The sequence below is a fragment of the Podarcis vaucheri genome (genome assembly GCF_965113315.1).
Source record: "Podarcis vaucheri genome assembly, chromosome: 17".
Classification (NCBI taxonomy): Eukaryota; Metazoa; Chordata; class Lepidosauria; order Squamata; family Lacertidae; genus Podarcis; species Podarcis vaucheri.
The window spans coordinates 2,475,830-2,503,580 of record NC_138755.1 but is presented as its reverse complement, the minus strand read 5'-3'; the positions used below and the strand labels follow the sequence as shown (position 1 = coordinate 2,503,580).

General features: G+C 47.4%; 1 protein-coding gene across 3 annotated transcripts; it reads left to right on the top strand.

Annotated features, from left to right (window-relative positions):
• Positions 1 to 6,630: 6,630 nt before the first annotated feature.
• LOC309522512 (ceramide kinase-like) lies at positions 6,631 to 27,680 on the top strand. Of its 3 annotated transcripts, none has more exons than XM_082205841.1 (13): positions 6,631 to 6,776; positions 14,115 to 14,216; positions 15,604 to 15,729; positions 17,285 to 17,413; positions 17,519 to 17,582; positions 20,048 to 20,193; positions 20,571 to 20,645; positions 21,067 to 21,219; positions 22,120 to 22,225; positions 22,304 to 22,386; positions 25,339 to 25,538; positions 26,716 to 26,909; positions 27,253 to 27,680. In XM_082205841.1, exons 1-13 carry the CDS (start codon positions 6,659 to 6,661, stop codon positions 27,341 to 27,343), a joined length of 1,587 nt encoding a protein of 528 aa, XP_082061967.1. In that variant the 5' UTR covers positions 6,631 to 6,658; the 3' UTR covers positions 27,344 to 27,680. The 3 variants fall into 3 exon arrangements, with proteins under 3 accessions (XP_082061967.1, XP_082061969.1, XP_082061968.1); XM_082205843.1 differs by lacking the exon at positions 6,631 to 6,776 and adding an exon at positions 9,527 to 10,325; XM_082205842.1 differs by lacking the exon at positions 6,631 to 6,776 and adding an exon at positions 11,378 to 11,447.
• The last annotated feature ends 71 nt before the right edge of the window (positions 27,681 to 27,751 follow it).

Sequence of the window (27,751 nt, the reverse complement as noted above, 5' to 3'; positions counted from 1 at the left end):
CCACAAGTGGTGCAAGATTCCAGGGGTTGCAGGTGTGCTTCCCAGGGTCTGCGTTCCCTTTTGGGACAGTGAGGCACAGCAGAGACTGTAGTGCCTTTGTGATACATGGCTTTACAGTGCTACCCTGGTTCCCAAACACCAAAAACCCGGAAGTAAGTTGTTCCGGTTTTCGAACGTTTTTTTGGAAGCTGAATATCCGATGTGGCTGTCAGCTATTGTTTCTGGGGCGCCTGCACCAATCAGAAGCTGCGCCTTGGTTTTCGAACATTTCAGAAGTCAAATGGACTTCCAGAACAGATTAAGTTTGGCACTTTTGTTTTTGCTATTTATTTTGTATTTTTGTTTCTGAGGCTTTTTCCGTTAATTTGTTTTTGTGATTGTGTGGAACCCAGTTCAGCTACTGATTGATTGATTGTGTGACTGCAGAAATGGATAAAAGCCCCCCATGCTAACAATGACTATCATCAGTGCAGGTAAGGAAAAAAATTAATTTTAATCTCTATCATCTATAACAGTGTTTCCCAACCTTTTTTTGGGCAAAGGCACACTTGTTTCATGAAAAAAATCTCGAGGCACACCACCATTAGAAAATGTTTAAAAAATTAACTCTGTGCCTATATTGACTATATATAAAGTAACTCTCTTTAACAGGAATCAAATACACGGAACACCATTTTCGAATTAAAACACACAGTCTAATGAGAGCAAGGAACAGCGATTTTATATTTTACGAAAAGAAGTCGCTAGTCCTCATGGTGACAGGGTGGAAAATATTTAAAAGCAGAACCACCTTGAGGAAGGTGGAGCCATATCACATCCCGGCAGGAGGCCTAAATTGGTGGAACGCTCAGGCCCCGCCTATTCAAAGAGGACTATTAATTTGGAGAGCTGCTATCTTCCAAACTGTGAGACGACGTGGCAAAAGGGGAGCCCTGAATGGAACTTTGCGTTTTTGTCTGTTCCGTTCATCAAGCTTTTGTTTGAGATCCGCCGCCTCTTCCAGCGCAGAAGATCCATTGTCTTGATTTGTGCTCGAGAACCCCCCCCCTGCGCGCGCGCCCCGCTTCTCCTCCCCTTTCGGTTCATACACATAGTCTACACCTATTGCAATTGTAGGATTATTTATTTTTAAAACTCAACACAGGGGCGGGGAGAAAAGCTTAAACATTTCCCTTAAGTAAAGAGGAGGTTGTGTTAGCTCAACAAGGCTCCAATCCTAAACACAGTTCTTGAAAGCACACACCCTACAGAATACTGCGAGGTTTACGGTACATCCGAACGGCGGCGGCGATCTGCTGGAGGGGCGCCCGAGATTATTGGGGGGGCAGAGCCCCCCCAAACGAATTTTTGAGGGGGCTCGGGCCCCCTCAGGCCCCATGGAGTCGGCGCCTATGGCCTTGGCAAGCGCAATACCTACCAGGCTCAACGCCGGTCTCGCGCTGCCGCTTCCCGCGCTCTCAAGGACCTGGGAGGAGGAAGGCGTTAAGGGAATCCCGAAGGCGCGAAAACCTCGCGCATGCGCAGGCCTTCCGCCTGCGACAGCCCAGTAGGCCGGCCGAAGCGAGCGGCGATGGGATGTGGGAGGGAGGGAGCTCGCCGCCCCGCGTGTGCTCGCTGCCACCGCCCCGCCTCTCGCCGCCCGACTCGCCCGCCTCCCTCCCATGGCACACCAGGCAACGTCTCGCGGCACACTAGTGTGCCGCGGAACACCGGTTGGGAAACACTGATCTATAATACTGTCTTATTTGTTTTATAGTACAGTACATTCATTGATTATTGCTTTCATTTTATGGCTCAATGGCCTTGTTAGATAGTAAAATTAATGTTTAATTGCTGTTTTAGGGGTTGTTTTTAAAAGCCTGGAACTGATTAATCCGTTTTGCATTACTTTCTGTGGGAAAGGGCGCCCTGGTTTTGGAACATTTTGGTTTTGGAACGGACTTCCGGAATGGGTTAAGTTTGAGAACCAAGGTACCACTGTATTTACACATAAATACAACCTGCACCTAGATGGAGGGATTGCAGACCATTCACAACCTATGAGGGGGGGGGGATGCAAAGGACAGCAAAAAGCCATCATCTGTGTCTCTTAGTTCCAGCCTGCCATTCCCAGCTCACCTGGAGTTCCGCCCCTCCTTCTCCTTGCTGCTGACTCCAAGGACATCCCTCCAGCCTATGTCATTCAAAGTTGAAACCTGAAACCTGGCCATTCCTCTGCCCACTAGCACCCCATCAAAGCAGGGGTCCCAGTACCCCATGCCTGGCAGTCTTGCCTTCTGATGGTTTCCTTGAAGGTTCCTGCCTTAAATCCATACTTAATCTACAATTGGCCAGGTTTATTGACTTCTTATCAGCCATTGTTGTTAGGAGGATCAGTTCTCAAATCCAGCCTTCTTCTCTCCTACTTCCCCAGCAAAAAAAAGCAATGAACAGATCTCTTAAACTTTTATCTTTTGTTTAATCAATGAAAGGAATGATTCTAAAAACAAAAACAAAACAGATTTGAAGCACATTCCTCTCCTTAAAGAATTCTGGGCACTCTAGTTGTAATTCTCAGCAACCATTAATAAACTACAGTGCACATTATTCTTGGGGAAAATAATGTGCTTTGAATGTGCTTTGAAAGTGTAGTGGGTGCACAGACACCCCAGCCCAGAAAAGAGAGAGGACATAGGAGGAGGAGAGCTGCTGATGAAGAGGTTCCTTCCTGGCACTGAAGGTATTTTGCCTTGTAGTTAGTAAGAGGTCAGTGCACACAGTACATCCTTTACATCAGGGATGGGCAACTTGTATCTGTTAAGGACTGTATATGGCTGAAACCTATCTATTTGTTCTCAAGCAGCTGGATTGAGGATCTCTGACCATGGTTGGATCCAGGGGGTTTTTCCAGCTGGAACTTGAAGGAACTCAATTCTGGCATCTCTCAGCTGAGCACCATTGCCATTCTAAGTGAATGAAGGTGAGTTCTGGCACCTCTTTTTCTTGGAAAATAGCACTGGTTGTCTCTGCCTTGCAGTCACCAAAGTAGGCTATCCTCTTTGTCCAATCCAGGATCTTTATTTACACTACAGATTATAATCAGAATCAATATCAACTCAACTCTACAAAGGAACCCAAGCAGTTGCGATCGGTAGCGATCATTTCGGAACGCCAGTGAAGGCACCTGGGAGCAAGGTGGGATGCTGGCCACATCCCAGAGGAGAAAGGGCTGTTGCAGCCCTCTGCTTCCCGCAGCGCAGGAGCCAGCTCCTAGGGCCGAAGGGGCTTCATTCCCCCGCAATAAAATATTGGAGGGGGCTGCCCCCCCAAGTTGATGGGCATTGCCATTCACATGGTGTGTGTGCACCATGTCATGTAGTTGCTTATGCAGGACGGGGCATACCTTGCCCACCCCCCACCCCCATATTCATAGGCGCCGACTCCATGGGGCCTGAGGGGGCCCGAGCCCCCTCAATAATTCGTTTGGGGGGGCTCAGCCCCCCCAATAATTTAAGAAAATTATTAAGACTCTCCTCCCTGGAAGAGAGGGGAGTGGTTGTGGGCGGGAGCCCGAGCTCCGCCTCCTGGCCGGGGGCCTTAGGCCCCGCCCCTCCTCACCTGGGCTGGCACCCACGCCCACCGGAGGCAGCCAACCAGGTGTCTCCGGTGGGCGTGTTTAGCAGCTTAATGCTGCGGGGCCAGCTCCGCCTCCTCCTCCTCGTCGTCCCGCAGCGAGTCAGGATAGTTCCCCGTTCGTTCCCAGCAGCGACGACCACGTGGATCTGACTAAGAAGAGAAGCTTTAACATAGAAGTTTTGCCTTACCTTTTCTCTACGATAGTTGATTTGGGAGGGTTGAGTGCCTCTGTGTGCAAGTGGAGTTTGTGTGTGTTGATTTGCTCTATCTGGGGAGTCTCTTTGTACATCCCATCTAGCCTCCTTGTTTAGCTAATTTGGAGTGTGTGTGTGTCTTCAACGTTGCTGCGCTGTTTGGGGAAAAAAGCGGGGGAGCTTTCACTGCTACGTTTTTGTGGGTGCTAATTCTACTCTGCTAATATTACCCCTCTTACTGCTAAAGGCTTTCCTTAATTGGAGAGTCTGTGGGTTTGCAGAAGCGATTGTTTAAATCTGTGGGGTGTGTCCTGAGACTGTGTGTGGATATATTGAGTGTTTGTGCGATTACAGAAACGCTTTACTTTGAATCTGCTGGTGTGTGTGCAGAGTTCGTGGGGGGGTATATTTGCCCACCGGGTCTGTGTGTACCTCCGGAAGTTTTTCACTTCCCGGAAGCAATGCTTGTCTCTTTAAACTGCTCCTCAAGCTGCTGATTTTCAGCGGTCTTAGCATTGGTTGGGGGTGCAGGCATTGAAATTGTGCTTAAAATGGCTGAAGGTGGTCATCTCTTTGCAGACATTACATTGAGGCTGCTTACCTTACACGGACCCAAGCCTCCATTGTCCTTCAAACCCCTTGTGTCTCTCTCCGTGCTTTGTTTACCCCCACAGGCACCCTCCGCCCCCATCGTGGCTCCCTCCTGACTCTGATTTCCTTTACCAACCCCCTTCCCCCTTATGGTTGCTGGCTGTGCCTTTAATTTATAGTTTTACCCTTCCCCGTGCTGCGGCTCCCTTCTGGCTCATATTGACATTCCGTCCTATTGTTGTCGGTTGTGCGTTTATTTTATAGTTTTATTTGCCTTGCATTTATCATTATATTAGCTGTTTTCAGCATTTGTCTTACTTGGGAGACTAAGTCACCCCCTCCCCATTATCCTTCGCCCTCCACTCCCCCCCCTCCCCCCAATAATTTAAGAAAATTATTAACTGAAAAGAGTGGTGTGAATCATGATAGTGGTTTTTTTTAAAATAAATTTTTATTGGTTTTCCAAACACAAAATAAAAACAAACAATGCACAATACACAGACATACAAACATATAAACATGTATAATTTCATACACTTGTTTTCATACACCTTACTTCCCGGACTTCCCCATACCTCCCTTTTTCTGCTTCCTTGTTTTACATTTCTTCAGCAACTCCTCCAATTAACTAATTATTCAATTCAATTTCTTTTAAGTTCTTCTTTAACTTATTGATTACAGCTGCAATTCTCTATTTCCCTATTCCTTGACATCTTATCACTCCTCAATTTTACAACAGTTTTAAAGATATATTTTACATTTCTTCCAGTCTTCTTCCACTGTCTCTTTCCCCTGGTCACGGATTCTGCCAGTCATCTCCGCCAGTCCCATATAGTCAATCACCTTCGTCTGCCATTCTTCCAGCGTGGGTAGTTCTTGCGTCTTCCAATACTTTTCTAAAAGTATCCTTGCTGCCGTGGTAGCATACATAAAAAACGTCCTATCCTTCCTTAACACCAATTGGCCCACCATGCCCAAGAGAAAAGCCTCAGGTTTCTTAGGAAAAGTCCTTTTAAGGACTTAATTTCATTATAGATCATTTCCCAAAAGGCTTTAATCTTCGGACAGGTCCACCAAAGGTGGTAGAAAGTACCTTCAGCCTCATTACATTTCCAACATTTGTTATTGGGCAAATGATAAATTTTTGCAAGCTTAACTGGGGTCATATACCACCTGTAAATCATTTTCATGATATTTTCTCTTAAGGCATTACATGCCGTGAACTTAACACTGGTGGTCCATAACTGTTCCCAGTCAGCAAACATAATGTCATAATGAATCATGATAGTGTTACGGTGCTGCGGGCACACTTAGAATTTGTCCCGGTGCGCGAACCTTCGTGTAAAGTCTGGCGGGCCAGTGCTGCGGCCGCGGCGACATCAAAAGGACTGGAGCAGAATCGCCTGGAATCCTCCACCTCGCGTCGCCTTGACGCTTCGAGACATTATGACGCCACGGCTATATAAAGCCCACCCTGCTGGCGCAGTCATTCAGTGTGTTAGTTTCGTTCAGTGCATGCTGCAGACGTGTTTAGCGTTCCGACTTTAGTGATTACTTTTAAAAAACTTTAAAACTCACTAATTTTCATCTAAAATTTAGAAAACTTCCCGGGGCAGGACCCTGGTATGGGCCCCCCCAATATTTTTTATAAGTCGGCGCCCCTGCCCATATTTTATTCAAGTTGGCACCCCTGTCCCGCAGCTGTTTTCCACCATCCTCAGGCCGGTTTGCAACCTCGGCCTCAACCAAGGAAGCCCTTCAGGCCAGGGACCAGCTCCCTGCACCGCCTGGGAAGGAGACTGGAGGAAGCTCAAGCTGAGATGCGAAGATCCCCAAGTGGCTGCCCTGCCTGCCGTCCAGGGCAAGGTCTGCTGCCCGCCCGCCCGCCCTTAGTGGGGGCCCTGCTCCATGAAGCCGGGACGCCGGGGAAGTGCTCTCTGCCCTCCCGTGGAAAGCAGGGGCTTCACCTCCGGCCAGGCGGGGCTTGCTTGGGGGGGGGGCTCCTCTCGCAGAGGGCACCAGGGAATAATGGTGCTGGTGAGGGGAGAACAAACCACGACCCCCCGGGCCCGGCGGAGAGACTGCGCCCTGTTCTGGCTCGCCTCGGGCTTCCCGGGCGGAGGCGGGGCGGGCTCTCCTCTGGCTCCCCCGCCCCGGGGAGGCGCCCTGGCCGGCCGGCGCCAGGTAAAGGCCCTGTCCGGGCGGGCGGGCGGGCGGGCGGGCGGGCGGCGGCGCCAGAGGAGAGCGAGCGGAGCGCCATGCGGGAGACTTTCCTGCGCTGCCCCCTGCGCACGGCGGCCGGGCGGGTCCTGGTGTCTCTGCCGCCGGGCGGGGAGTTCCTGCTGGGCACGCCGGAGCTGGTGGGCCGGACGAGCGGTGAGTGTCCCGGCCCCGAGAGAGCCCTGGCCCGGGATCCCGGGGGTCATCGAGCTTTGGGGGGCGGGCGCGCCTTTCTCGAAGACGGGGGCCGCTGGTCGGGGGTCTCGATTCTTCAGGTTTCCACCGGGGTCTGAGAGGCGCCAGGTCTCTTCGTTCACACCAGATATCTGAAGCAGAACACAGACTCGCCCCCAATTCCGACACTGCTTTTCTCCTCACAAAGCTACGGGGGCGCGCGGGGGGGGGGCATGTGCTTTAACGCGATGCTGTGCCTGCAGCCCAAGGCTGCGATCTCGTACAGTATACACTCGGGAGGGAGTAATATTCACTGCATTTATGGGATTTACTTCTGAGTAGATTTACACAGGCTTGCTCTATCCAGTGTACTTGCCACTTTGTAAAGGTGAACGTTGGTAGTATTCCATAATTATGGCCTTTCCGGGGACTCTTGTTTGCTTTTAAATCACTTTCAATGCTGAAAACAACCGGTAGGAACTCCACTGTGTGACAGTTGCCTGGGGGGAGGAGCAGTGTCGGATTTACTATAAGCTATACAAGCTATAGCTTGGGGCCCCCCAAAAAATGTAAAGGGAAAAACAACTGGATGTATAGTTCCAAAATATAATGGCTTTAGATACCTATTGGCTTTAGATACCTATTAGGTATCCATAAATTACCATATAGCATATATTCAACACAAAAAACAGTGACAATTGTTGTGGACATATAAAGGGCCCCATTACCTTCAGGAGCTCCTTAGGGCCACATCAAACCTAAATCCAGCCCTGGGGGGTGGGGGGGTGGTTCTGCAGCCAAAGTCTGGCAGGAACATTTCCCACTCCTGCCTAGGTTTTGCAGAGAAAAGATGTGACATTGTTGACAAGGCTGCCCCATTTTAGGAACAGAGGAGCCTGCCTTGTATCATGTGCCTCCTCTGACTGGCAGTGGCTCTCTGGGGTCTCAGACAGAAAGGTATTTCCCATCATTTACTACCTAATCCTGCTTAAACTGCAGGGAAGGAAACCCGGGACCTTCTGCTTGTACTCTGCCCCTGGGCTGCCCTCTCTTCCACCAGCAGACTTTGCTTCTCCCTCTTCCCCCAGTTGCACGGCAATAACTTCAGGGTTTGCCACATGCATATCCCCAAGGATAAGTAACCAGAGATGCTCGTAAGTAGAGGTCCTGCTGTATTCATGTTAACACAGTACTAATTATTTTAATGTTTTATTAAGGGTAATGCTGTTCCATCCTCTGAATGCAGTTAGTCTTGGTTAATATTTGCCCTACCTTTCCGGGTAAACAAGACAAATGATCTCTCCACTCTTAGGACCAGAACAGTTTCCTCACGGAGGTTAATCATTTAACACAGGTGGATGTAGAAAGAATGCATGCAGACTTAGAGAATCACTAAAGGAACACAGGGCCAGAGGGGTGTGTGAGTAACTCCTATTTCCAGGGTTCATATTCAGAGTGCTGTTTTGTTTTACAGCCAAAACAGCACGAACCATGCACGAGGCAGGTGTCAGTAGACATGGGGAGGATGGGACAATGTGAAGTTTATAGAAGTACGAAAACAATAAGAATAGAAAATAGAAAATAGAAATAGAGAAAAGCAGTAAGGTCCCCCAACAGCCCAGTGAGAACTGAGCTCCTTAGTGGCCATGGATTGCAGTCCAACTCGCAAGTGTAGATGTGCAAATGTGTGGGAAATCAAGAGGACATTGAATGGAAGAAGTGGAATCCTGAACAGGGAGCACTCCACACACCCCAACATTTTGTTTTAGGTCTCACTTATACTTCCCTTTTTGAAAAGTCTTGTATGTGTGTGTTTGCAATGTGAGAGTGAAAAGCCCTTTTATACTGAGGAGTTAAAATTCATTTCAGTGGGGCTTGAGCAGGAGTAGATCTTGGTGGTTTTGTTTTATAAAGGAGTAAATCTAGTTGTCACCTGCATGCATATTGTATTTCATTGCTTATTATGTCTGTCAATAGATCCCTTTGTGTGGGATCCCTTTGTGTGCATGCTCTCTGGTGTGATTCTCATGCTTTCTCACAACTATCCTCTAGGGCAGGATAGAAGTAATAATACTGAGAATTTTATAGAGAACATTTTAAGATTTCAGTGTGTTTGTTTTATCTGTAATCCTTTCACCAGTCCTGTAAGGCAGGTCAATATTATTCCCACCTTGCAGATGTAGAGGTGGCTGAGGCTGTGAAAAGAATAGATTGTCTAAGATCACCCAGTACATTTATTGAAAAGGGTGATAGCTGAATTGGGGAAGCTTTCTAGCTCACATCCTTATCCATTATATCAGTTAATTTTACTCATTTCACAGATTGGGAAAAGAAACTGAGAAAAATTCGGTTTACTTAGTACTATCTAGAGAGTTTGTGTAGCAGTTCTTGGTCTATATAAAAAAGTATCTACTATAGCTTATGAACTTTCTCTGCAGATGTAAAGATTAAAGGTAAAGGTAAAGGGACCCCTGACCATTAGGTCCAGTCGTAGCCAACTCTGGGGTTGCGACGCTCATCTCGCTTTATTGGCCGAGGGAGCCGGCGTACAGCTTCTGGGTCATGTGGCCAGCATGACTAAGCCGCTTCTGGCAAACCAGAGCAGCGCACGGAAACGCCGTTTACCTTCCCGCTGGAGCGGTACCTGTTGATCTACTTGCACTTTGACGTGCTTTCAAACTGCTAGGTTGGCAGGAGCAGGGACCGAGCAACGGGAGCTCACCCCGTGGCGGGGATTCGAACCACCGACCTTCTGATCAGCAAGCCCTAGGCTCAGTGGTTTAACCCATAGCGCCACCCGCGTCCCTATGTAAAGATTATTTAGCTTTAATTTTTTTATGGAGGATAGGATAGGGTTATGGACAGCTGTCATGATAGCTGAATACAGTCCCCATGTACAGAGTGTAGCAGGCGGGTAGGCAGCCTTCCCTGTCCTGATGCCCTCTAGTCGTTGTTGGACTACAACTCCCATCATCCTTGACCCTTGGTCAGGCAGAATGGGGCCAACATCTGGAGGGTGCCAGGTTGGAGAAGGAGGCCGCAGTCAAGGGTCAGTTGTTTCTTCCTTGCTCTGCCGTCTGCTTGTGAACTTCCAAGGCTGGGCACTGTTAGAGTGCTGGAATAGATCAACCCTTTAGCTTGATCTGTATTATATAGTTGTTATATATTTGGATGGAGAAGATGGATAGAAGGCTTCCAAGAGGTGAAACATCTATCTAAGCCATGTATAAACTGCCTGTTCCTCCTTAGTGCCATTTTGCTTTCAGTCTAGGATTCTAAACTAGTTTCAGAATCAGAACAATGCATGCAATTGGAAGCTCTCACAGAATAAGAAAACATTTTCTATCCTGTCTTGCAATTTTGTTTGTCCTCCGCTTCCCACCTTTGCGGAAGCTTTGCTCCAGGGTGGCTGAAGAACAAGCTGCGGGGTTCACTGCAGGAATTGCAGGGTCGGGTTACTGCAGCATGGCTTTCACTAAAGGTCACGCTAGCCTCCTGGCAGGAATTTTTATTCACATCTGAGTGAAACAGGTCAGTTTACTAACATACAAAGGTCATTCAACTCACCTAACAGGGCTTGGAAGTTGGAATAGCTAGTTCCTCTCACTGTTGCTGGTATTCTTGCTATCCAGCAAGAAATCAGGACTGTTGGCATCCTTTGATCTTAACATTTCCCCTGTCCCTCCATTCTTAAGCAAGTGGCATCTGATTAGAAGACTGAACTGAAGAGGAACATTGTTTGTGAAAGAGCCAAGTGAGGTGGAATTGGGGTTAGCTCAGTGCTGCAAGTGATGGGGCCAGGGCTGGTGGCTTCCTGAAGGACCCCTAGATGTTCCCATTGGCTCCTGTGGGGAAATGAAATGCTGCATATGTCAGCTGTTGCATTGAAGGGACCAGGTCTTCACAGACGGACCTCTTGGAAGTTCTCCGTGACACTGTGTGGTTCCTGTGGGCCCCCTCATTCTCTCAACCTGTCCTTGATATTTTGTTAGTCTTGAATCAGTAATAAAGTGCTCCCAGATTTATGTGGGTACTGAATCTCACAAACTTGTATACTGCATTATGACATTTATGATAATCTCACAGTATTTTGGGAGTTACATGTACTTACAGTTCAAAAACACATAATTATGAACAGTGCTTTTTTTCTAAAAAAAATGTTTAGGGGTACTCTCATTTTCCTACTCATATTGAAACACTGCCCCTCAATGAGGCCAAACTTAGGTTCACAAAATGTTTAGGAGTATGCGTACCCCCGCATCCCCCCCGAAAAAAGCACTGATTATGAAAGTGAAGTATGAAACATGCATTTCAGCTTGTTGGAAAATGGCGTGTGACTAGGCCAAGCTTGGAAATCTGGACAGTTAAGGTCATTAGTGCTTCTTTGTGAGAAGGTCATATTATATCTGCGTTAAAGGAGGAGAATACCTGTCTTTTGAGTAATTACCTGCCTAGAGTCTAATGAATAAATATTGGTCCTCTTTTTGGTGCCCTCAGTGAAGCTGAGTGCAAGTCAGCTTACACAACCATTTGGGTGTGTAGCAGCCATGGGAGTGGGGCTTTGTCTTTCAGCTGCCTCAGTCTGGAGCGAGCTAGTCATGCGCCACCAGGCAGTCATGCAAGGATCTCACTCACAAGAAGGGCATGATGGAGGTAACTCATCTTTTGTTTCTGACATACAGACACATGCCAGTAAAATGAAAGATCAATTTTTATTCATCAAGAATAACAGCCCTCAGTAAGCCAATCCTCCAGGAACCTGTAAAATCCTCTTTAAAAGTTACCTGTGCTCGTAGCCACGACTATCATGACTCTCTGAGTGAGTGCCTGCCACGAGTGCTGCGGAGCCAGGCAGAATCAGAGGAGGAGGATTCAGAGCGGGGGTGGGGGTGGGGTGGGGCTGTAGACAGCTTGGGCAGGGATCAGAATGAGGGCCCTATCCCGGAGTTGCCAGATGTCCCAGAAGAGGAGGGAAGTCCACTGGGCCCATCTCTCCTTCGCCTCCAGAGACTCAGCCAGCTAATCAGTAGAGCCATCTGGGTCTGGGGTGGAGGAGGAGTCAGAGGGGTGGACGCGAGTCCTATAGCCAGTTTCCCTCCCCCCAGCCCCTTAGAAGTGCTAAGTTGCAGAGTCAATCTTCTTTTCATTTGGCACAAGAACCATGTGAGTGACAGGCTCTGCCTTGCTCCTTTAAAAGTTGAGCAGGCAAGGCGGGTCAGGTGTTGGGTCAACTGTATTCTCCTGTCTGCTAACATACCCCTGGCCTCAGGGGTGTTCCTAAGAGGTGGCCCACTGTTTGCCCATCTCTGCCCTTGCCTTAGCTGCAGGGCTTCTGCCTGCCAGCTGTTTTGGCTGTCTGGGCCTCTTCTTAGCATTCAGCTCTCTGCTGTTCCTTTTATCAGAAGAAGGAGTGCACTAAGCTGATGCTAGGAAGAGGCAGGCCTTCTTTCTACTACTGCGGGGAAAGTGCTGCCGTGGGTCTGGACCTGGGTTGACCTGAAAGCATGTTGTTTGTGCATGCGCTCCCCTTCCCTTGAGGCTGGTGCAGATGCCCTGGTGCAGAAGTGTAGGAAACTGAGGGGCTGGGTTTGGATGCTTGCCATTATGGGTGAGAGCTGGTGCTCAGAGGATGTGTCCCCTGGCCATTCATATATATGTGGCTGTCTCTGTCACATCAGCTTCCTCTGCAGCAAAGACGCCATCAGTGCCACAACTGGTTATTCTAGTTGACCCCCTAGGGACTGTATAGGGTCTGAAAAGGTCCGGTTTGTTCAGTGCTTCATGGGTCTTTGACCAGAATTTTACTGGCCTGACCAGAGTTTTAAATTTCCTGGCCAGCTGAACTGGGAGCTATTAAAAGCCAGAAAAAAACAAGTGTCTGTGGCCCGATGGCTTGGCAGCTCTCCCTCCTGCTGTTGCTGATTTTTTACCTGCCTTCAAGTGTCAAGGCTGGCCTGAGGTGAAGGACAGGATGGGCTCTACTATTCCAAGCACAGAAGCAGATTGGATTGAGGGTTCAAGGTTATTTCAAAACTTGTGATCAGGGGTGTCAACTTGAATAAAATATTGGGGAGGCCAGGTAAGCCATGTCCCGCATAACCAATCACAAGACGCAGCACACATGCACCATTTGAATGACAATGCCCATCAACTGGGGGGCTTCTAATATTTTATTGGGGGGGAGGGACCTCACCTTGGCCCCTAGCAGTTGGCTCCTATGCTTGTGATGGGACAGCATCCTCTTTAGGGCAACAGACTGGCATTACTACTACTACTACTAATGTTTTATTCTATGTTCAGTTTCATATATAGAAGGGAAAAAAGGGGGGAGAATACAAAATAGATAAAGCTGCAAAAATAAAAAATAAAAATATCCAGGCCTAAAAACAAGAACATATTTCAAACAGAACAAATTGAAGTCATAAAGTTTCAAGTAACACAACTGGGTTTACATTATCTTGAACGTTTTTGCTCCAATAAATTATAAACACACACCATTTTTTACACACAAAATGTTAGCTGGCCAACTGCCTTCTCACCATACACACAATATCCCAGATGTTAATTATCCATTTTCAGTCATTTTCTTCCAATTAGAACAGGCTTCCTCAACCTTAGCCCTCCAGATGTTTTGAGACTACAATTCCCATCAACCCTGACCACTAATCCTGCTAGCTAGGGATTATGGGAGTTGTAGGCCAAAAACATCTGGAGGGCCGAGGTTGAGGAAGCCTGAATTAGAGAACATAGTATGTTTCTGTCAGCCATCAATAAATGCTGAGCTAATTCCCCACTGTGTGCCAGTACTGTACCTTTAATATAACTGAGTAACACCCACCTAGTGGATGCAGGGCAGCCTGTATGGCCCACACATCTGTCCTGCAGCTCCTTCTGCCTGAAGGAGCATCTTCCTCCTCCTCTCCCTCCGCGTGGTGTGTGGACTGGACTCTCAGAGGGAAAGGGCAAATAAATGAGCAGAGATGGGGAGCCTGTCTTGCCCATTGACCCCAGCATAACAGGAGCCAGTATACAGTCCTGGCATTCCTCCTGACAAGGGTGTTCCAACCTCCTCTCCCCCAGTGTGAAGAAGGACAACAAGGACAACTGTGAAGTGCTTTGCAATGGCCAGCCAAGACCAAGGAGAGTAAGTGGGCAGCTGAGTCATACAGCGCAGGAATTTTGCATATCTGCAATCAAGAGCCCTTTGCTTGCCGTCTGGTTCTGAAAGAGAGTGAGAGAAGGTGGAATCAAGGGTTTCTAACCCATCAGCACTTGCTCAGCACCTGCGCCCTCTGAATAATGGATCTCCCCTCTCCCCAGGTCAGGGATTCTGCATTCCAGTCCAGGAGATGGTAGCTGTAAGGCTTGGCGCTACCAGGGATGGAGAGGAGGATCCTCCAGAGGCTGAAAGCTGTTTCACAGGTGAGCAGGATAGAACAAAGCAGGAAGCTTCATAGGAACCTGTATGGGCAGTTTTATGCTACAGAACATGGCATGCAGCCTCAAAAGTCAAATATGAAAGTTACCGTATTTTTCGCTCTATAGGACGCACTTTTCCCCCTCCAAAAATTAAGGGGAAATGTGTGTGCGTCCTATGGAGTGAATGCAGGCTCCATGGCTTCAGCGATAGCAACGCGAGCCTCTGAAGCGCAGAGAAAGCGCTCCCTCCACACTCCGGAGGCTTCGCGTTGCTTTCGCTGAAGCCTGGAGAGCGAGAGGAGTCAGTGCGCACCGACCCCTCTCACTCTCCAGGCTTCCAAGGTAGCCACCTGAAGCCTCCAGAGCGCAGCAGGAACTTCCGCTGCGCTCCGGAGGCTTCGGGTTGCCTTCACTGAACGTGACTGAATGCACCTTGTTTTAGAGGGGGAGAACAAGAAGAAAAAAATCTCCCCCTCTCTGCGCAGCTCCCCTCAGCGAAGTGGGAGGAGAAATGGAAGGGGCTCCGTTTCTCCTGCCGCTTTGCTGAAGGGGCGCTGAGCAGAGAGGGGGAGATATTTTTTTCCTTGTCCCGCCCCCCAAACAAGGTGCGTCCTATGGTCGGGTGCGTCCTATAGAGTGAAAAACACAGTAAATCTTGGGTGGAAGGTCCAAACAGTAGAGTTCACTTCTGGGGGTACAATACCTTTGGTGGCATTCGGAATAAGGTTGGTTGGACATCAGTCAGGGATTCTTTATGTGGGACATGCTATTCTGGTGAAGAGCTATTGGACTAAGATGGGCCTTTTGCTACCTTTCCTCCCCTGTGTGCTCCCCAAATTCGCCTGCTGGGTTTTTAGCACTGTGCTTAGTTCCTCCCCAGATGTCCCATTGCTCTCTTCCTAGTTTCATGGTACAGTGAATTTTATAACTGCTATGAACTCCTGATCATTGATTTAAATTTAAGTTTCTAGTCTTTACGGCAGTAAAGGGGGGGGGGAGAAAAAGTTATATTTCTGCCACACAGAAGAGGGTGGAGCCTTGATTAACCATAGAAATAGAACTTCTTTACTCTAGGCATCTTCCTGGTTCTACTGTTTCCAGTCCTTGACTCTCAGTCTTGTCAGGGAGGAGGATTGAGAGGTAATCTCAATAGCCACCCTCTTTCTTCAGACTGTGAGCAGGAGTTATACAACTGTGTATACATATGGAAGTAAATGTATATACTATTTCCAATGAAAAATGTGTAATTAATGCCCCAGGCCATCTTCTGTATGCTCCACACCTTTTAAGGGTTGGGCCACAGGAGGCCTCCCCCTCTTGGCTTCTCAAGATCCCACACCAGCCCTCTTGTCCATCGGTCTTTCTCACTTCCTCTTTCCCCTTCTTCCAGTTTTCTTTGTGCAGCGGGAGAAGCAAGAGTGTTGGCGCCTGGGGACGCTGGAGTTCACTGCCCCTCCCAAGTCTCAGCTGGCAGTACGCTGGGTCAATGCCCTACAGAGCTGGATCCATCACCACGGTCAGTTCTCAGGTGGCAGTGGAAAGGCCTGGTAAGAATGGTGCTTTCCTTTTGGACAGAAGCCTTCAGAGACAGGCCATGGTTGCCATGACAGAGGAAGGTTGATCCTGAGAGCAGGGCTTAGTTTTCAAGAGGAGAGAGACAGCAAGGCCCTCCCAGTGTGTGTGTTTGGTGGGGACTGTGGTAAGTAAGTAGCAAGGGAAGGGGGGCTTTCTTCATGAGCTTGAAGGCACTCATGATTGCTATTTCAGCTAGTTCAAGGCTGGACTCTGGTTTGGACTATTAAGTTTTGGAGTTTTGACAGTGACTTTAAATCAAGTCTCCAGCCCTCCCATGTATGGACACTGAGCAAAATGATAGCTAAATGGGACCCCATGCTCAGAAGCGATGTACCTCTGAATACCACTTTTTGGGGGGTGGGAGGCAACATTGGGGAAGGCAGTTTTTTCATGACTTGAATGTGTGCTTCACAGAGGAAGCTGATTGATGCTTGGCTACATGGGCCTTTGGTCTCATCCAAGAAAGTTCTGATGTTTTTCTTTTCTTTTTTTTAAATGATATTTATTAAGGTTTCAAAGAAAAGAATTACATGAATTAAAAAAGAAGAAGAAAAAGAAAGACAAAAGTAAAAATAAAAGAAAAAATACAAAATACAAAAAAGATAAAAAACACTTTTAAAAAATACATCAGTCTTTCCATACCTTACATTCATTTCCTTGTTTCCCTGACCTCCTCACACCTCCCTTTTTTGTATTCCAATTCAGTTAGTTAATTCAGCAATTTCTTTCCCTCTTTGTTTTTATCTTAGTCCTTTAACATAATATATTATAACTTTGGATTCTCACCTGTTAACAATCCATTTTTACATATACCTTTATAACATTGCTGCTTAAACCACTTAACTTCATTCTGACATCATTCTAAGATTCATTAATTTTGCAATATTTCTGTAAATAGTATTTAAATTTCTTCCAATCTTCTTCCACTGACTCTTCTCCCTGGTCTCGGATTCTGCCAGTCATTTCCGCCAATTCCATGTAGTCCATCACCTTCATCTGCCATTCTTCCAGAGTGGGTAGATCTTGTGTCTTCCAATACTTTGCAATAAGTATTCTTGCTGCTGTTGTGGCATACATAAAAAAAGTTCTGTCCTCCTTTGGCACCATTTGGCCGACCATGCCCAGGAGAAAGGCCTCTGGTTTCTTCAGAAAGGTATATTTAAATACCCTTTTCATTTCATTATAAATCATCTCCCAGAAAGCCTTAATCCTTGGGCACGTCCACCAAAGGTGAAAGAATGTACCTTCAGTTTCTTTACATTTCCAACATTTATTATCGGGCAAATGATAGATTTTTGCAAGCTTGACTGGTGTCATGTACCACCTGTATATCATTTTCATAATAGTCTCTCTTAAGGCATTACATGCCATGAATTTCATACCTGTGGTTCATAACTGTTCCCAGTCAGCCATCATTATGTTATGTCCAACATCTTGTGCCCATTTAATCATAGCAGATTTCGAAAGTTCTGATGTTTTTCCTCCCTCTGCTTCAGGAGTTACACGGCCCAAGAGCCTCCTTGTCTTCATCAACCCGGTTGGGGGACGCGGGCGAGCAGTGGAAATCTACCAGGGTCAGGTGGCCCCACTCTTCACCCTTGCTGGGATCCATGTTCAAGTTCTGGGTAAGTCCTATTTTTCTTGACCATCTCTCTCCTGCTTTCTCTGTGAAACGGGCCTCTTCCCCATTCCCAGTGACATGACCTCTGACCTTCTCTGCACCTTCCCAGAGACCTGCCATGCCAATGAGGCTCGTGACTACATCCTGCAGCAAGACCTCAGTGACTTTGATGGGTAAGGACCGGCCAGCATCTAGGATTGTCACTTTTGCATCACCAAAAAAGAGGACAAAGGAGAACATATATGTTAATTTATACGTATTGATTTAGAAATACTTACAGCTTAAATAGAAATATCAAGGGAAGACTGTGACATGGTGATCTGTTTGCCTGTTCAATCTGCTATCTAGATACTAAATGCCCTCCCCATTGGCATTATTTATATTGCCAGACTTGGAATGGACAGCTCTTCAAATTGAGGTCTTTCCTCTGTAAAAAAGGACATATTGTCACCTTACCTGCATCTATGTTCCCTGCTGTCTTGATGACCCTCAGCATCCTGCTTGGAGACCCCACTAGAAGTCCACCGACATTGTGTGCTCAGATCAATCTAGGGCATAAATTCTATGGAATCCAGAGCAATCTGCTACAAGTGGGCACCAGGAGTCCTGCAGAAAAGTGCTTGCAGGCCTTGTGATGGGTCAGACTGGACTGGGGTGTGTCTGTAGCTGTGGTGGGCCCCAACAGAGGCCCCACAGCAGAGGGGGAGGTCCTGGCCCAGTTGCTGCTGTGGCGCTGAAGAGCGGAGGCCAAACAGCGCACACAACATGACACAACCATGATATTTTTTCAAATATTCTACAAAATATTTCCATTCTTCAAGTTTTTTTCCTATTCTGTTCTTTAATTCTCACAGTCTAGCCCTCTCAGCACATTCCATTATTTTCATAAGCCATTCTTCTTTCCAGTTTTGTTCATAGACTATTATTGCCGCCGTCGTAACATACATAAACAAATTAAACAATTCCTTCAGAAGCTCTGATCCAATTAAACCTAACAGAAAGGCCTCAGGTTTATTGGAAATCATCACTTTAAACATTAAAAAACTCATTATACTTCATTTCCCAATAACCTTTCGCCTTTCTGCAGGTCCACCACATATGAAAAAAGTTCCACCCAACATTTTACACTTCCAAAAGGTACTTGATTTACTCTTATACATTTTTGCAATCTTATACAGTGTTAAGTACCATCTATACACCATCTTCATATCATTCTTTTTTTAATGTATAATAGACTGTAAATTTTAACTTAACTTTCCAGAGCTTCTCCCAAGTGGCAAATTCTATATTATAGCCCTGGTCTCTTGCCTATTGTATCATAACTACCATATTTTTCGCTCTATAACACGCACCTGACCATAACACTCACGTAGTTTGTAGAGGAGGAAAACAAGAAAAAAAATATTCTGAATGAAATGTTGTACTAAACTATTTAATAAACAACCAGTATATCAGAATCATATTACAACCATGTAAAGTGAACAGCAGTCAACAGTGGCATTAAGAAACATCATCACTGTCATTAACAAATGAAGAGAGAATTTAGCTGCAGTCTGTGAGATGGGGCTTACCTGTACCTGCCCCCCCCCCAATATTTTATTGAAGTTGGAAGAGGGAGGGAGGGAAGGAAGAGAGATGGAGAGCTCACATTTGTCCCAGGCAAAGCAGCCAACTCCTATGGGCCTAGGTGCCTTCACCCCCCATTAAATATTTGAGGGAGTCATCCCCCACCCCCCATTGTGGTATGTGAGGTGGGGCTTACCTGGCCGCCCCCCAATATTTTTTGAAGTTGGAAGAGGGAGGGGGGAGGGAGGGAGGGAAGAGAGAGGGGGAGCTCACATTTGTGCAGCTGCCTTGCCTCGCTGGAACCGGAGCAAAAAGAGGAGGAGACGCAGGGGCAGGAGCCTTGTAAGCCGCTTTGCCTGAATTTACCGGTGAGGTGCTGGGGGAGGGACGGAAGGGGATGCCCTCTTTGTCCCTCCTTCCGGCTCATTGTAAAGAAAGCAGAGTAATTCCCTTTCCTTGAATTACAGTCAGCCCATCTGACTATAAAGTCACCTCGCCAAAAAGCCACAGAGCAGGCAGACACACTGCGTGCACCTCTTGTTTGAAAGAGTGCTGAGCAGGGTGTCAGCGGCTCTTGCCGGCTTCCCAGCCAGCCGGAGGAAGGGAGGTTGCTTTCCTTCTCCCACCTCGCCGAAAAGCCAGCAAGAGCGGCTCCTCCCGCTTGTATTCGCTCCATAACACGCACACACATTTCCCTTTACCTTTTTTTGGGGGGGGGGTAGTGCGTGTTATGGAGCGAAAAATACGGTACTTTAACCATTTCGTCCACTTTGTCCTTTCCATTCCAGAAGTATTCTATACATTTTCAAAATTAACTTCTCATATTCGTCTAACAAATTCATATCAAACTCTGATCTACAGTAAGAAAACCCATTCACCAAGTCCTTTACAAGTAGTTCATTCACTTGGTAATATTTAAAACAGTCAGATACCCATTCCCGAATACAATCTATTTTTTTTTGTAACTTGATACATTTCCCCCCATATTTAATCCCATCATGGACCTTTCCACTTGGGAACCACAAGGGAGGTTCTCTCAGTGCCTAATGTAATCTACCTCATTTCTCCACAGACTGGTGAGTGTGGGGGGCGATGGCACCTTTAATGAGCTAATGCACGCCTTGATTAAGCGGACACAGCAAAAAGCCGGGGGATCAGAGAATGACATTGATGCAGAACTCTTGTCCCCAAGGCTTCGTATTGGCATCATACCTGCAGGTGAGTATATGGGCCCTGGGTGCTTGAGAGAAAGAGTGTTTGGGATTGAGGACCTGCAAGGTAGCAAGCACCTGTGGGCACCCAGTCCTTCCAGATGGTCCTCTTAGTGCCTGCCAGAACAGCCTGTGAGAACAGGATACTTCAATACGACAGGCCTTGGGTCTGATCCAGCAGGCCTCTTGTGTTCTTGAGATTTAGCTCTGCTCATCTGAAGATGCAGGGAAAAGTAAGGTGCATTTCCAGGGTTTTTTTTGCAGCCAGGTAATGTCATAATAACTATTTAAATAATAATAATTTATTATTTGTACCCCACCCATGTGACTGGGTTGCCCCAGCCAGTCTGGGTAGTAATCTGTTGCTCTCCATTTCTACCTCAGGTTCTACAGACTGCATCTGTTTTGCAACTGTGGGAACAAACGACCCCATCACCTCTGCTCTGCACATTGTTATAGGTACTGATTTTCCCTTTCCTACCCATTTATTCCATGGCTCATGGCATTCAACTCTTGGGAGAATGGAGTATTGACATATCTCGGCTGGGAACTTTGCAAGGCTGGGTTGGGGAAGCAAATCCTCCCTGGTCTGAGGAACCCCCCACCCCCACTAAAGTAAAAAAGTTGGGAGGCCAACTGATAGATGAGCAGAGTTGGCACAGAAGGACATCCATTTGGAGGCCGGTAGCCTTTGCAAATGATACTGTAGATCTTGGCTGCTGTGTTCCAGTAATTGCTGAGGAATGCAAACAGAGATCTGTACCTTGGTAAACATAGATGCTACTTCTTTTTCTGATGGAAAATGTGTAGCAGAACACAATACTGGGTGGTGGAACTTAAATATAATCTGGAACCTTAGTGGCCTTTTTCTGTTTTCTAGGGGACAGCCAACCTATGGATGTCTGCAGCATTTGGCACAATGGAAAGCTCCTACGTTATTCCGTCTCACTGGTTGGCTATGGCTTCTATGGTGATGTAGTGAGCACCAGTGAGAAGTACCGCTGGATGGGCCCAATGCGCTACACCTATGCCGGTATGCAGGGGAAGGAATCTACTGTGATAAGCTGAACAGTGATGCAACTGACAGAGGGAGCATGTACACTGAATATCTGGACCAGCCCACTAAAATCCTCTTTCCTAGGCTTGACAGGGCTCTCTGGCTTGGGGCAGGGGACAAGGCTAGGCCTGGCCAGCAGTAAGATGAACCTTGTTGCTTTATAACCAGGGAATGTGGTACCTTTGAATTACGAGTGAGTGTCTCTGTTTATGACATAGTGTTAACTGTAAACTTGATGGATAATTTGCATGATGCAAATTTGCCCCCTTTTTTGAGGTACATTTTCTCTTTATACTTGTACTTATTGGTTTTCCCTTAGTAGTTTGCACAGCCTCCAGTTGGCATGAAGAGTGGCAGGAGAACCACTGCCGGGACTAGGAAGCTACCCAGAAGCGGCAGCCTCATAATTTACAGTGAAGAATTGGCCTAGCCAGAGGAGCAGCATGGGAAGGAGGAAGGCGGCTGGAAGTGGCAGCCAGCTAACCTGGTAATCTGCCCCTGGTCCAGATAAGGCAGTGGTGGCAGTGCCAGAAGATCTCAGGCCGGCCAGCCAGCACTTCCGGCCTCCTGTGATCCTCCTCTTGCCAGACCAACTCTTCCTCCCACTCGGCTGTGGTGGCAGCATGAGGTGGGAAGGTAAGGGGTTCGTTTGGGGAGGAGGATGTGGGGTTTGGCAAGGTCTAGGGGGAGTGAGGGTGGGAGGATTGGTGACAACCAAGGAGGTGGGGGAAGGCAGGGTTGGCAAGCAAAGCAAGCCAGAGCACAGTCCTTTGTATTAAAAAAAGCTGAGATTGTTAGGATTATGTATCAGTTATTAGAATCTGCTCTGAAGTGCTGCCAGCCAGTTGAAAGCAACTCTCTCCCTGTTCTCTCCAGGAGCCAAGGCACTGCTGAGGAACTGCAGCTATGAAGGCACCGTGGAATTCCAAGTGGCCAGAACGGAGGAGGCAAACCCAAGGGACCAAACACGCTGCCGCTCTGGGTAGGTGGAAGTTTGACAGTTGGCTTTACAATAAAGACAAAGGCTGGGATCAGAAGTGACACCACCCCTCTCTTTCAGGTGTGTGGTCTGTTCAGAGTCTAGCAAACAGTTACCAGCTGGGACAGAGGAAGAAAACCTTTCAGAACCGGAGCAGCACATAGGTGAGAGAACTAGACATTGAGACTGATACGCAGCCGACTGCCTGGGGCTAGATCTGGCTCCGTTCCTTCCTATGCTTTCCTGGAAGCTGAAGCTGCTCCAGGTCTGGGCATAGAAGCCGCGTGCCCTGGATCCTACTTTATTTTTAAAATTCAGCTGCACCCTCTTGTACCAGAACCATATATGGGTGTGACATGCAAATGTGAGACAATGATCTGATTATATGCATGAATTCCATATGATTGAACAGGTTAGAAATTCTAACTTGACTGTCACATGTTTTTAAGCAGAATTCAGGCTTCTTTGTCCCTGTCCCCCCCATTTTAAATGCATGAACAGCATCTACAGAGGCCCCAGAAACAAGAGAGACATTTGCCCTGATCCAGCACGCTTCCAGGAGTGGGCATGCATCATGTGCCTCTATTGGAACAGGCTCTGCGCATCTCGAGACTCATCCATGGCTGCCGCTAGTTGTATGCAACTAGAGCTGGCTTTGGAATTTTCCTGAGAATATCCACTTACCTTTTTAAAATATTTTTTAAAAACAGGTTTCTTCTCCTTATAACTGCAAAGTATTTAAAATAATTTACATAGTGCTTTTAAATGTTCGAGGTACTTCACTTACTCAGGTGTTGCCAGCCTTTTTGGGCTTGTGAGCACATTTGCAAAATAGAGAAACCACACACATACCACTAATAAGCACACACCACAAACTATTCTATTGGATACCTAATTTTTTTGAAGATGGGGGGGAGAGACCCTGCAGGTGCCAGGAATGGCCTGTGAAGGGTGTATTCAGGGGCTGCCAGTATATCAGTTGCAGGTGCACATATGGAAAATATTTATACCCACTTTTTATCCAGAAAGGTTCCTAGAACAACATCAGATAAATAAAAAAAAAGTATACAGTGGTACCTCGGGTTACATATGCTTCAGGTTACATACACTTCAGGTTACAGACTCTGCTAACCCAGAAATGTTACCTCGGGTTAAGAACTTTGCTTCAGGATGAGAACAGAAATCGTGCTCCGGCAGCAGCGGGAGGCCTCATTAGCTAAAGTGGTGCTTCAGGTTAAGAACAGTTTCAGGTTAAGAATGGACCTCCGGAAAGAATTAAGTACTTAACCCGAGGTACCACTGTACTAAGCTATGCCAGCTCTTTGCATTTTCAAAGTACACAAGCAGTGACTGCTCAAGAATTCAAGCTAGAAAGGTGACTGAATATGGAAAATGCAGCACTAGAAAATGTGCACATAAGCGTAACTACAACAGTGAGGCTTTGAAGGTAAAAAAAAAAAAATGGCTTTGCTGAGTACAGAGTTTTGCATTTTTCCCCTGTTTTGGAATATGCAGACACCAGGTGATGTCTCGCCCCAAGCCCCATGTCTCGCTGCAGTGGCCAGATCTGATTCAAGAAAGTGTTCTTTGTCATCTTGCATCTGAGCAGAACGCTTTATCATAGCTACATTTCCCACTTCTAAGCCAGAAGCTGCGCATGCCCAGGAACTGTCTGCCATGCCACTGTTAAAAACCCAAAGCCTTTTTCTCTTAAAAGGAATGTCGTGGCAAAATGCATATGGCATTCTATCCCTGATTCATATCTCATCTCAACCACAAATTTGTCGGGTGGCCTTAAGCAAGCTGCCATCTCCTGCATTCAGGCATCCTACTTACAGCTGGGAAGACTAGTTCTGGCCTACTTTACAAAATTGTAAAAATTACTAAGCTAATGAATGTTTAAAGCACTGTGGATCCTAAAGTACTATAGAGGTGCTATTACTACACACAGAATAGTCTTCTAGGGCTATGTAGCTACCCTGTTAATTTCCAGGCTCGGGTGTCACAGCACTGTGAGGCAAGGAATGGCCAGAGTGAGGAATCAACTCTTTATTGTCAAAAGCACACTTACAATTTAGGGAAAGGCAGGTCTATCAGTCCTACGTCTCTCAGCTCTTCCTAGGTGTGCACCCAATGAGGCAGTTGGCACAACAGAGAAGCTCCACCCCCAACCTCAGTTTATGGATCTTCCCCACCTGAGCTGCACATAAGCAGGTGAAGACTCCACCTGCAGGCAACCTGTTTCTGCTTCTCCCTCTTCCATCCTCTCCTGGTGCTGGGAGCCAGTGGAGCAGGAGGAGGAGGTGTGGAAGCCCTGGACTCTACACTATCCTAACTGTTCTCCCCCTCCTCTTGCAACTGTTCTACGTTCTCGGTTCCTGCAGCTCCTGCTGCCTCTGCCTCTCTGCCTCCCTCAGATCCCTTCTTCCCAGTCAGTCTCCAACACCCCTTCCTCTGGTGTGTACTCATCAGAATCCAGCCAGTCCCTCACATCAGGATAGACTATAGAGACCCTGCACTGGCCACCTCACTTGCAACAACCACTTAGAGGTTTTCTCTACAATCAAGCAGTGTATAAATTTTATGAAACCAAAAAAATGTCTTCTATTTCATTGGGAGACCTCAAAAGCAAACCAGTAACTCCCACCCAGATTGTCATCTCCCTGTTCCTGCAAATGCAGTGGCACTGAATTAAACTGGTTTGAGATGCTTGCCTTTGTTTGGGGCAGAATGTGGTAGAGAAACACAGAAGGGAATCCCTAGGTCTCAGCAAATTTTGCAACCTCAAATAGGAATTAATTGCCTGCTCTAGGCTAATGGGCATTGTTGCTGTCTTTAATCTCCCACCATCAGGATTTACTGAGCCAGGGCTTAGCCCTGGAAATAGCTTTTAAATGGCAGTGCTTGGCTGCAGCACATGGGAAGTTGTACGGAAGGAGGGAGTTCCTCACCTTCACTTCCACGTAACAAACTGCTGCTGCTGCTGCCACAGGGCTGTCAGGAGTCTTGCACCCTAGAAAAAACATTTTTCAAATAGGCTGTCCAAGCAGCTGCTTTGTCCCAGCTAAAGCTGCCCAGGATAACCTCTCTCCTCTTCCACCTCCCCCCCCCCCCAGATGGCGAATGGCAGCAGGTTCAGGGTCGTTTCCTGGCTGTCAACTTGACCTCCATGAGCAGTGCCTGCCCCAAGAGCCCGGAGGGACTCTCCCCCTGTGCTCATCTGGCTGACGGTACAGCAGACCTCATCCTGGTGCATGAATGCTCAGCACTCTCCTTCTTGCGACACTTGACTCGGCACACCAATGGCTCAGACCAGGTATGGAGAAAGCCTCTGCCTCCCCTGCACTTGTCTCCCCACAGAGCTGGGGGCAGAACCTAAAAGGCCACGCCTCTTTCTGACAACCGCAATTCTGCCCATGTAGATGCAGTTACAATATGAAAACTCAAATATGCGTGAAACGCAGCACCCTGTACAACAGGCATATATTTATTCCTGCTCCAGAACTGAAGCCCCCTATTTGACACTGGAGGTCAACTCTTTATTTTAGAATTTGAACATCTTTTGAGGCAAAGTCTGAAGCCCCTGGTGGAGGGTTGAAGTGGTAGGGGGGTACAGAAAGGGGCTTGAACACATTAAACTGGCAGTTGGAAATCCTGTCGGAATATAACCTGAACACAGGAGACTTTTCTAGGCAACTACATTGTCCTGTCTTAAGCAAAATGAGGAGAACTATGCCGTCAGATGCAGGGGGCACCTTTCCTGACGATTTCTTTCATCTTGGGGCCCTGGGCCCTCCTCCCTTTAGTTAACAAAGAGCATCCTCCATGCATTTAAATGGTGAGGCCACGGAAGCTTAGAGTGGGGCTCTGCTCTCGTGGCACCACTGCCCAACTTAGGTTGGTAAGCACACAGGATTGGGCCTTTTCCATAGTGGCACAAAGGCTTTGGATCATCTTCATCCGAAAGGTATGCTTGGTCCCTTTCCATCTATTGCTAGGGGATGGTGAAAGCTAGTTTTCTTCTGGGCTTCTAAAAGTGGCTGAATTGTTCCGGTCATGATACTCCTCCTTCTGGTATTTTATTCCACTGCAGTGCCTTGAATTGACACGATTGTGTTTTCTTACTTATTCTGCATGTAACTTTGGGGGCTCCCAGGTCAAAAGGCAGTATTTCAAATAAGGGGAGGAGCCACAGTTCTCCTTCAGAGCATGCGCTTTTGCACGAAGAGCAGCCGAGGAAATGCAAAAGGCACATTGGGTATTAAGAGTTGCAAAATGCCACCTGCCTAACTTCTTGGACAAGCTACTACTGCTAGTCTGCCTTGGGCTGAAAGGACCACTGCTCTGACAGTAGAAGGCAGCTTCATACAGAGCTCTGCTTAAAGCCGCAAACGCTTGAGTCAGAGCTGGAGAGGTTAAGACTCCTTCTGGTAATGCCATGAGCTTCAGAGATCAGAGGGCTTAAAAAAAAAACCCTTAAATGTGCTTTTCAGTTTGACCTGCCTTTTGTGAGTGTGTACCGGGTCCGGGCTATTCGTTTCACCTCAAAAGTGGAAGACCATAAGGATGGAGAACCGGTTGTACGACGACGCAAGGGGCTGTGTGGGGGGCAGTGTCAGGAAGAACCACCCACCAGCTGCTGGACCTGCGACGGTGAGACCCTGCAACATACCGACATCAGCGTCAGGTAGGTTGTCTGGATAGTTGTGGCAAATATTCTTCTGCTGTACTTCAGGGGCACAGGTGTTAGTAGAGCAATCTACAGACAGCACTTAGAAGCTTGTGAAAGAGACTTCAGTGCCACACAGACATAGACAGAAGTATCAGAGCAACAGCATGTGGTCAGAACTGGGACTGGCAGGTTAAGAACCAGTAAAAAGCTTACTGTGGCCCTTCCACAAAGTGTAGCCTAGTCAAGCACAGGCATGGAAGTTGCCAAAGATGCTTAGGGAACTGGACAGCTGTTATACAGCAGTCTTCCGTCTATCCGGTAGAGCCGCTAATGACTCTCTCTGCCTTTCTCTCCACAGAGTCCATGGGAGGCTCATCCATCTCTTTGCCCGTGGCATCGAACAGGCACCCTGTAGGCTTCCTGCTGATCCAAGAGAGGGTCAAAGCTAAATGACAGCGCAGCCTGTGACTGCTGCTAAGAATCTACAAGGCCATGAACACTGAGGAGCCACTGCCTAAGCATTGTTGGGGAATAAATTCCAGACTGGTATCTCAGGACCTGTGAGTAACAGTGCAGCTCCAGAGAAACTGTAACCAGACACTGCTGCTCCACGTTCAGATTTGCAGAAGTGCCACCTCACACCTGCCATTTTAGGGTGCTGACCCTGGAGAGGAACAGCCCATGGTGCTCTGCCTGCTGTGCAGATACCAAACCCCAGTGTCCTCCTGGTCCTCATCACACTGGAAATCAGTTGGCAGAATAAATGAATATCTAGCTCAGCAGTGCAGAACCTCTGACCTGTGGGCCAAATTTAGTCTGCCAGGCTACTTCCCCCAAACCACCCCTCCCTGCCCATT

Bases quoted from the DNA above. Each gene is read 5' to 3' on its own strand.
- LOC309522512 (XM_082205841.1), top strand. From the start codon at position 6,659: ATGCGGGAGACTTTCCTGCGCTGCCCCCTGCGCACGGCGGCCGGGCGG. The intron at 17,583-20,047 runs GTAAGGACCGGC...ATTTCTCCACAG, and splicing joins GACCTCAGTGACTTTGATGG to ACTGGTGAGTGTGGGGGGCG. The intron at 25,539-26,715 runs GTATGGAGAAAG...TGTGCTTTTCAG, and splicing joins ACACCAATGGCTCAGACCAG to TTTGACCTGCCTTTTGTGAG.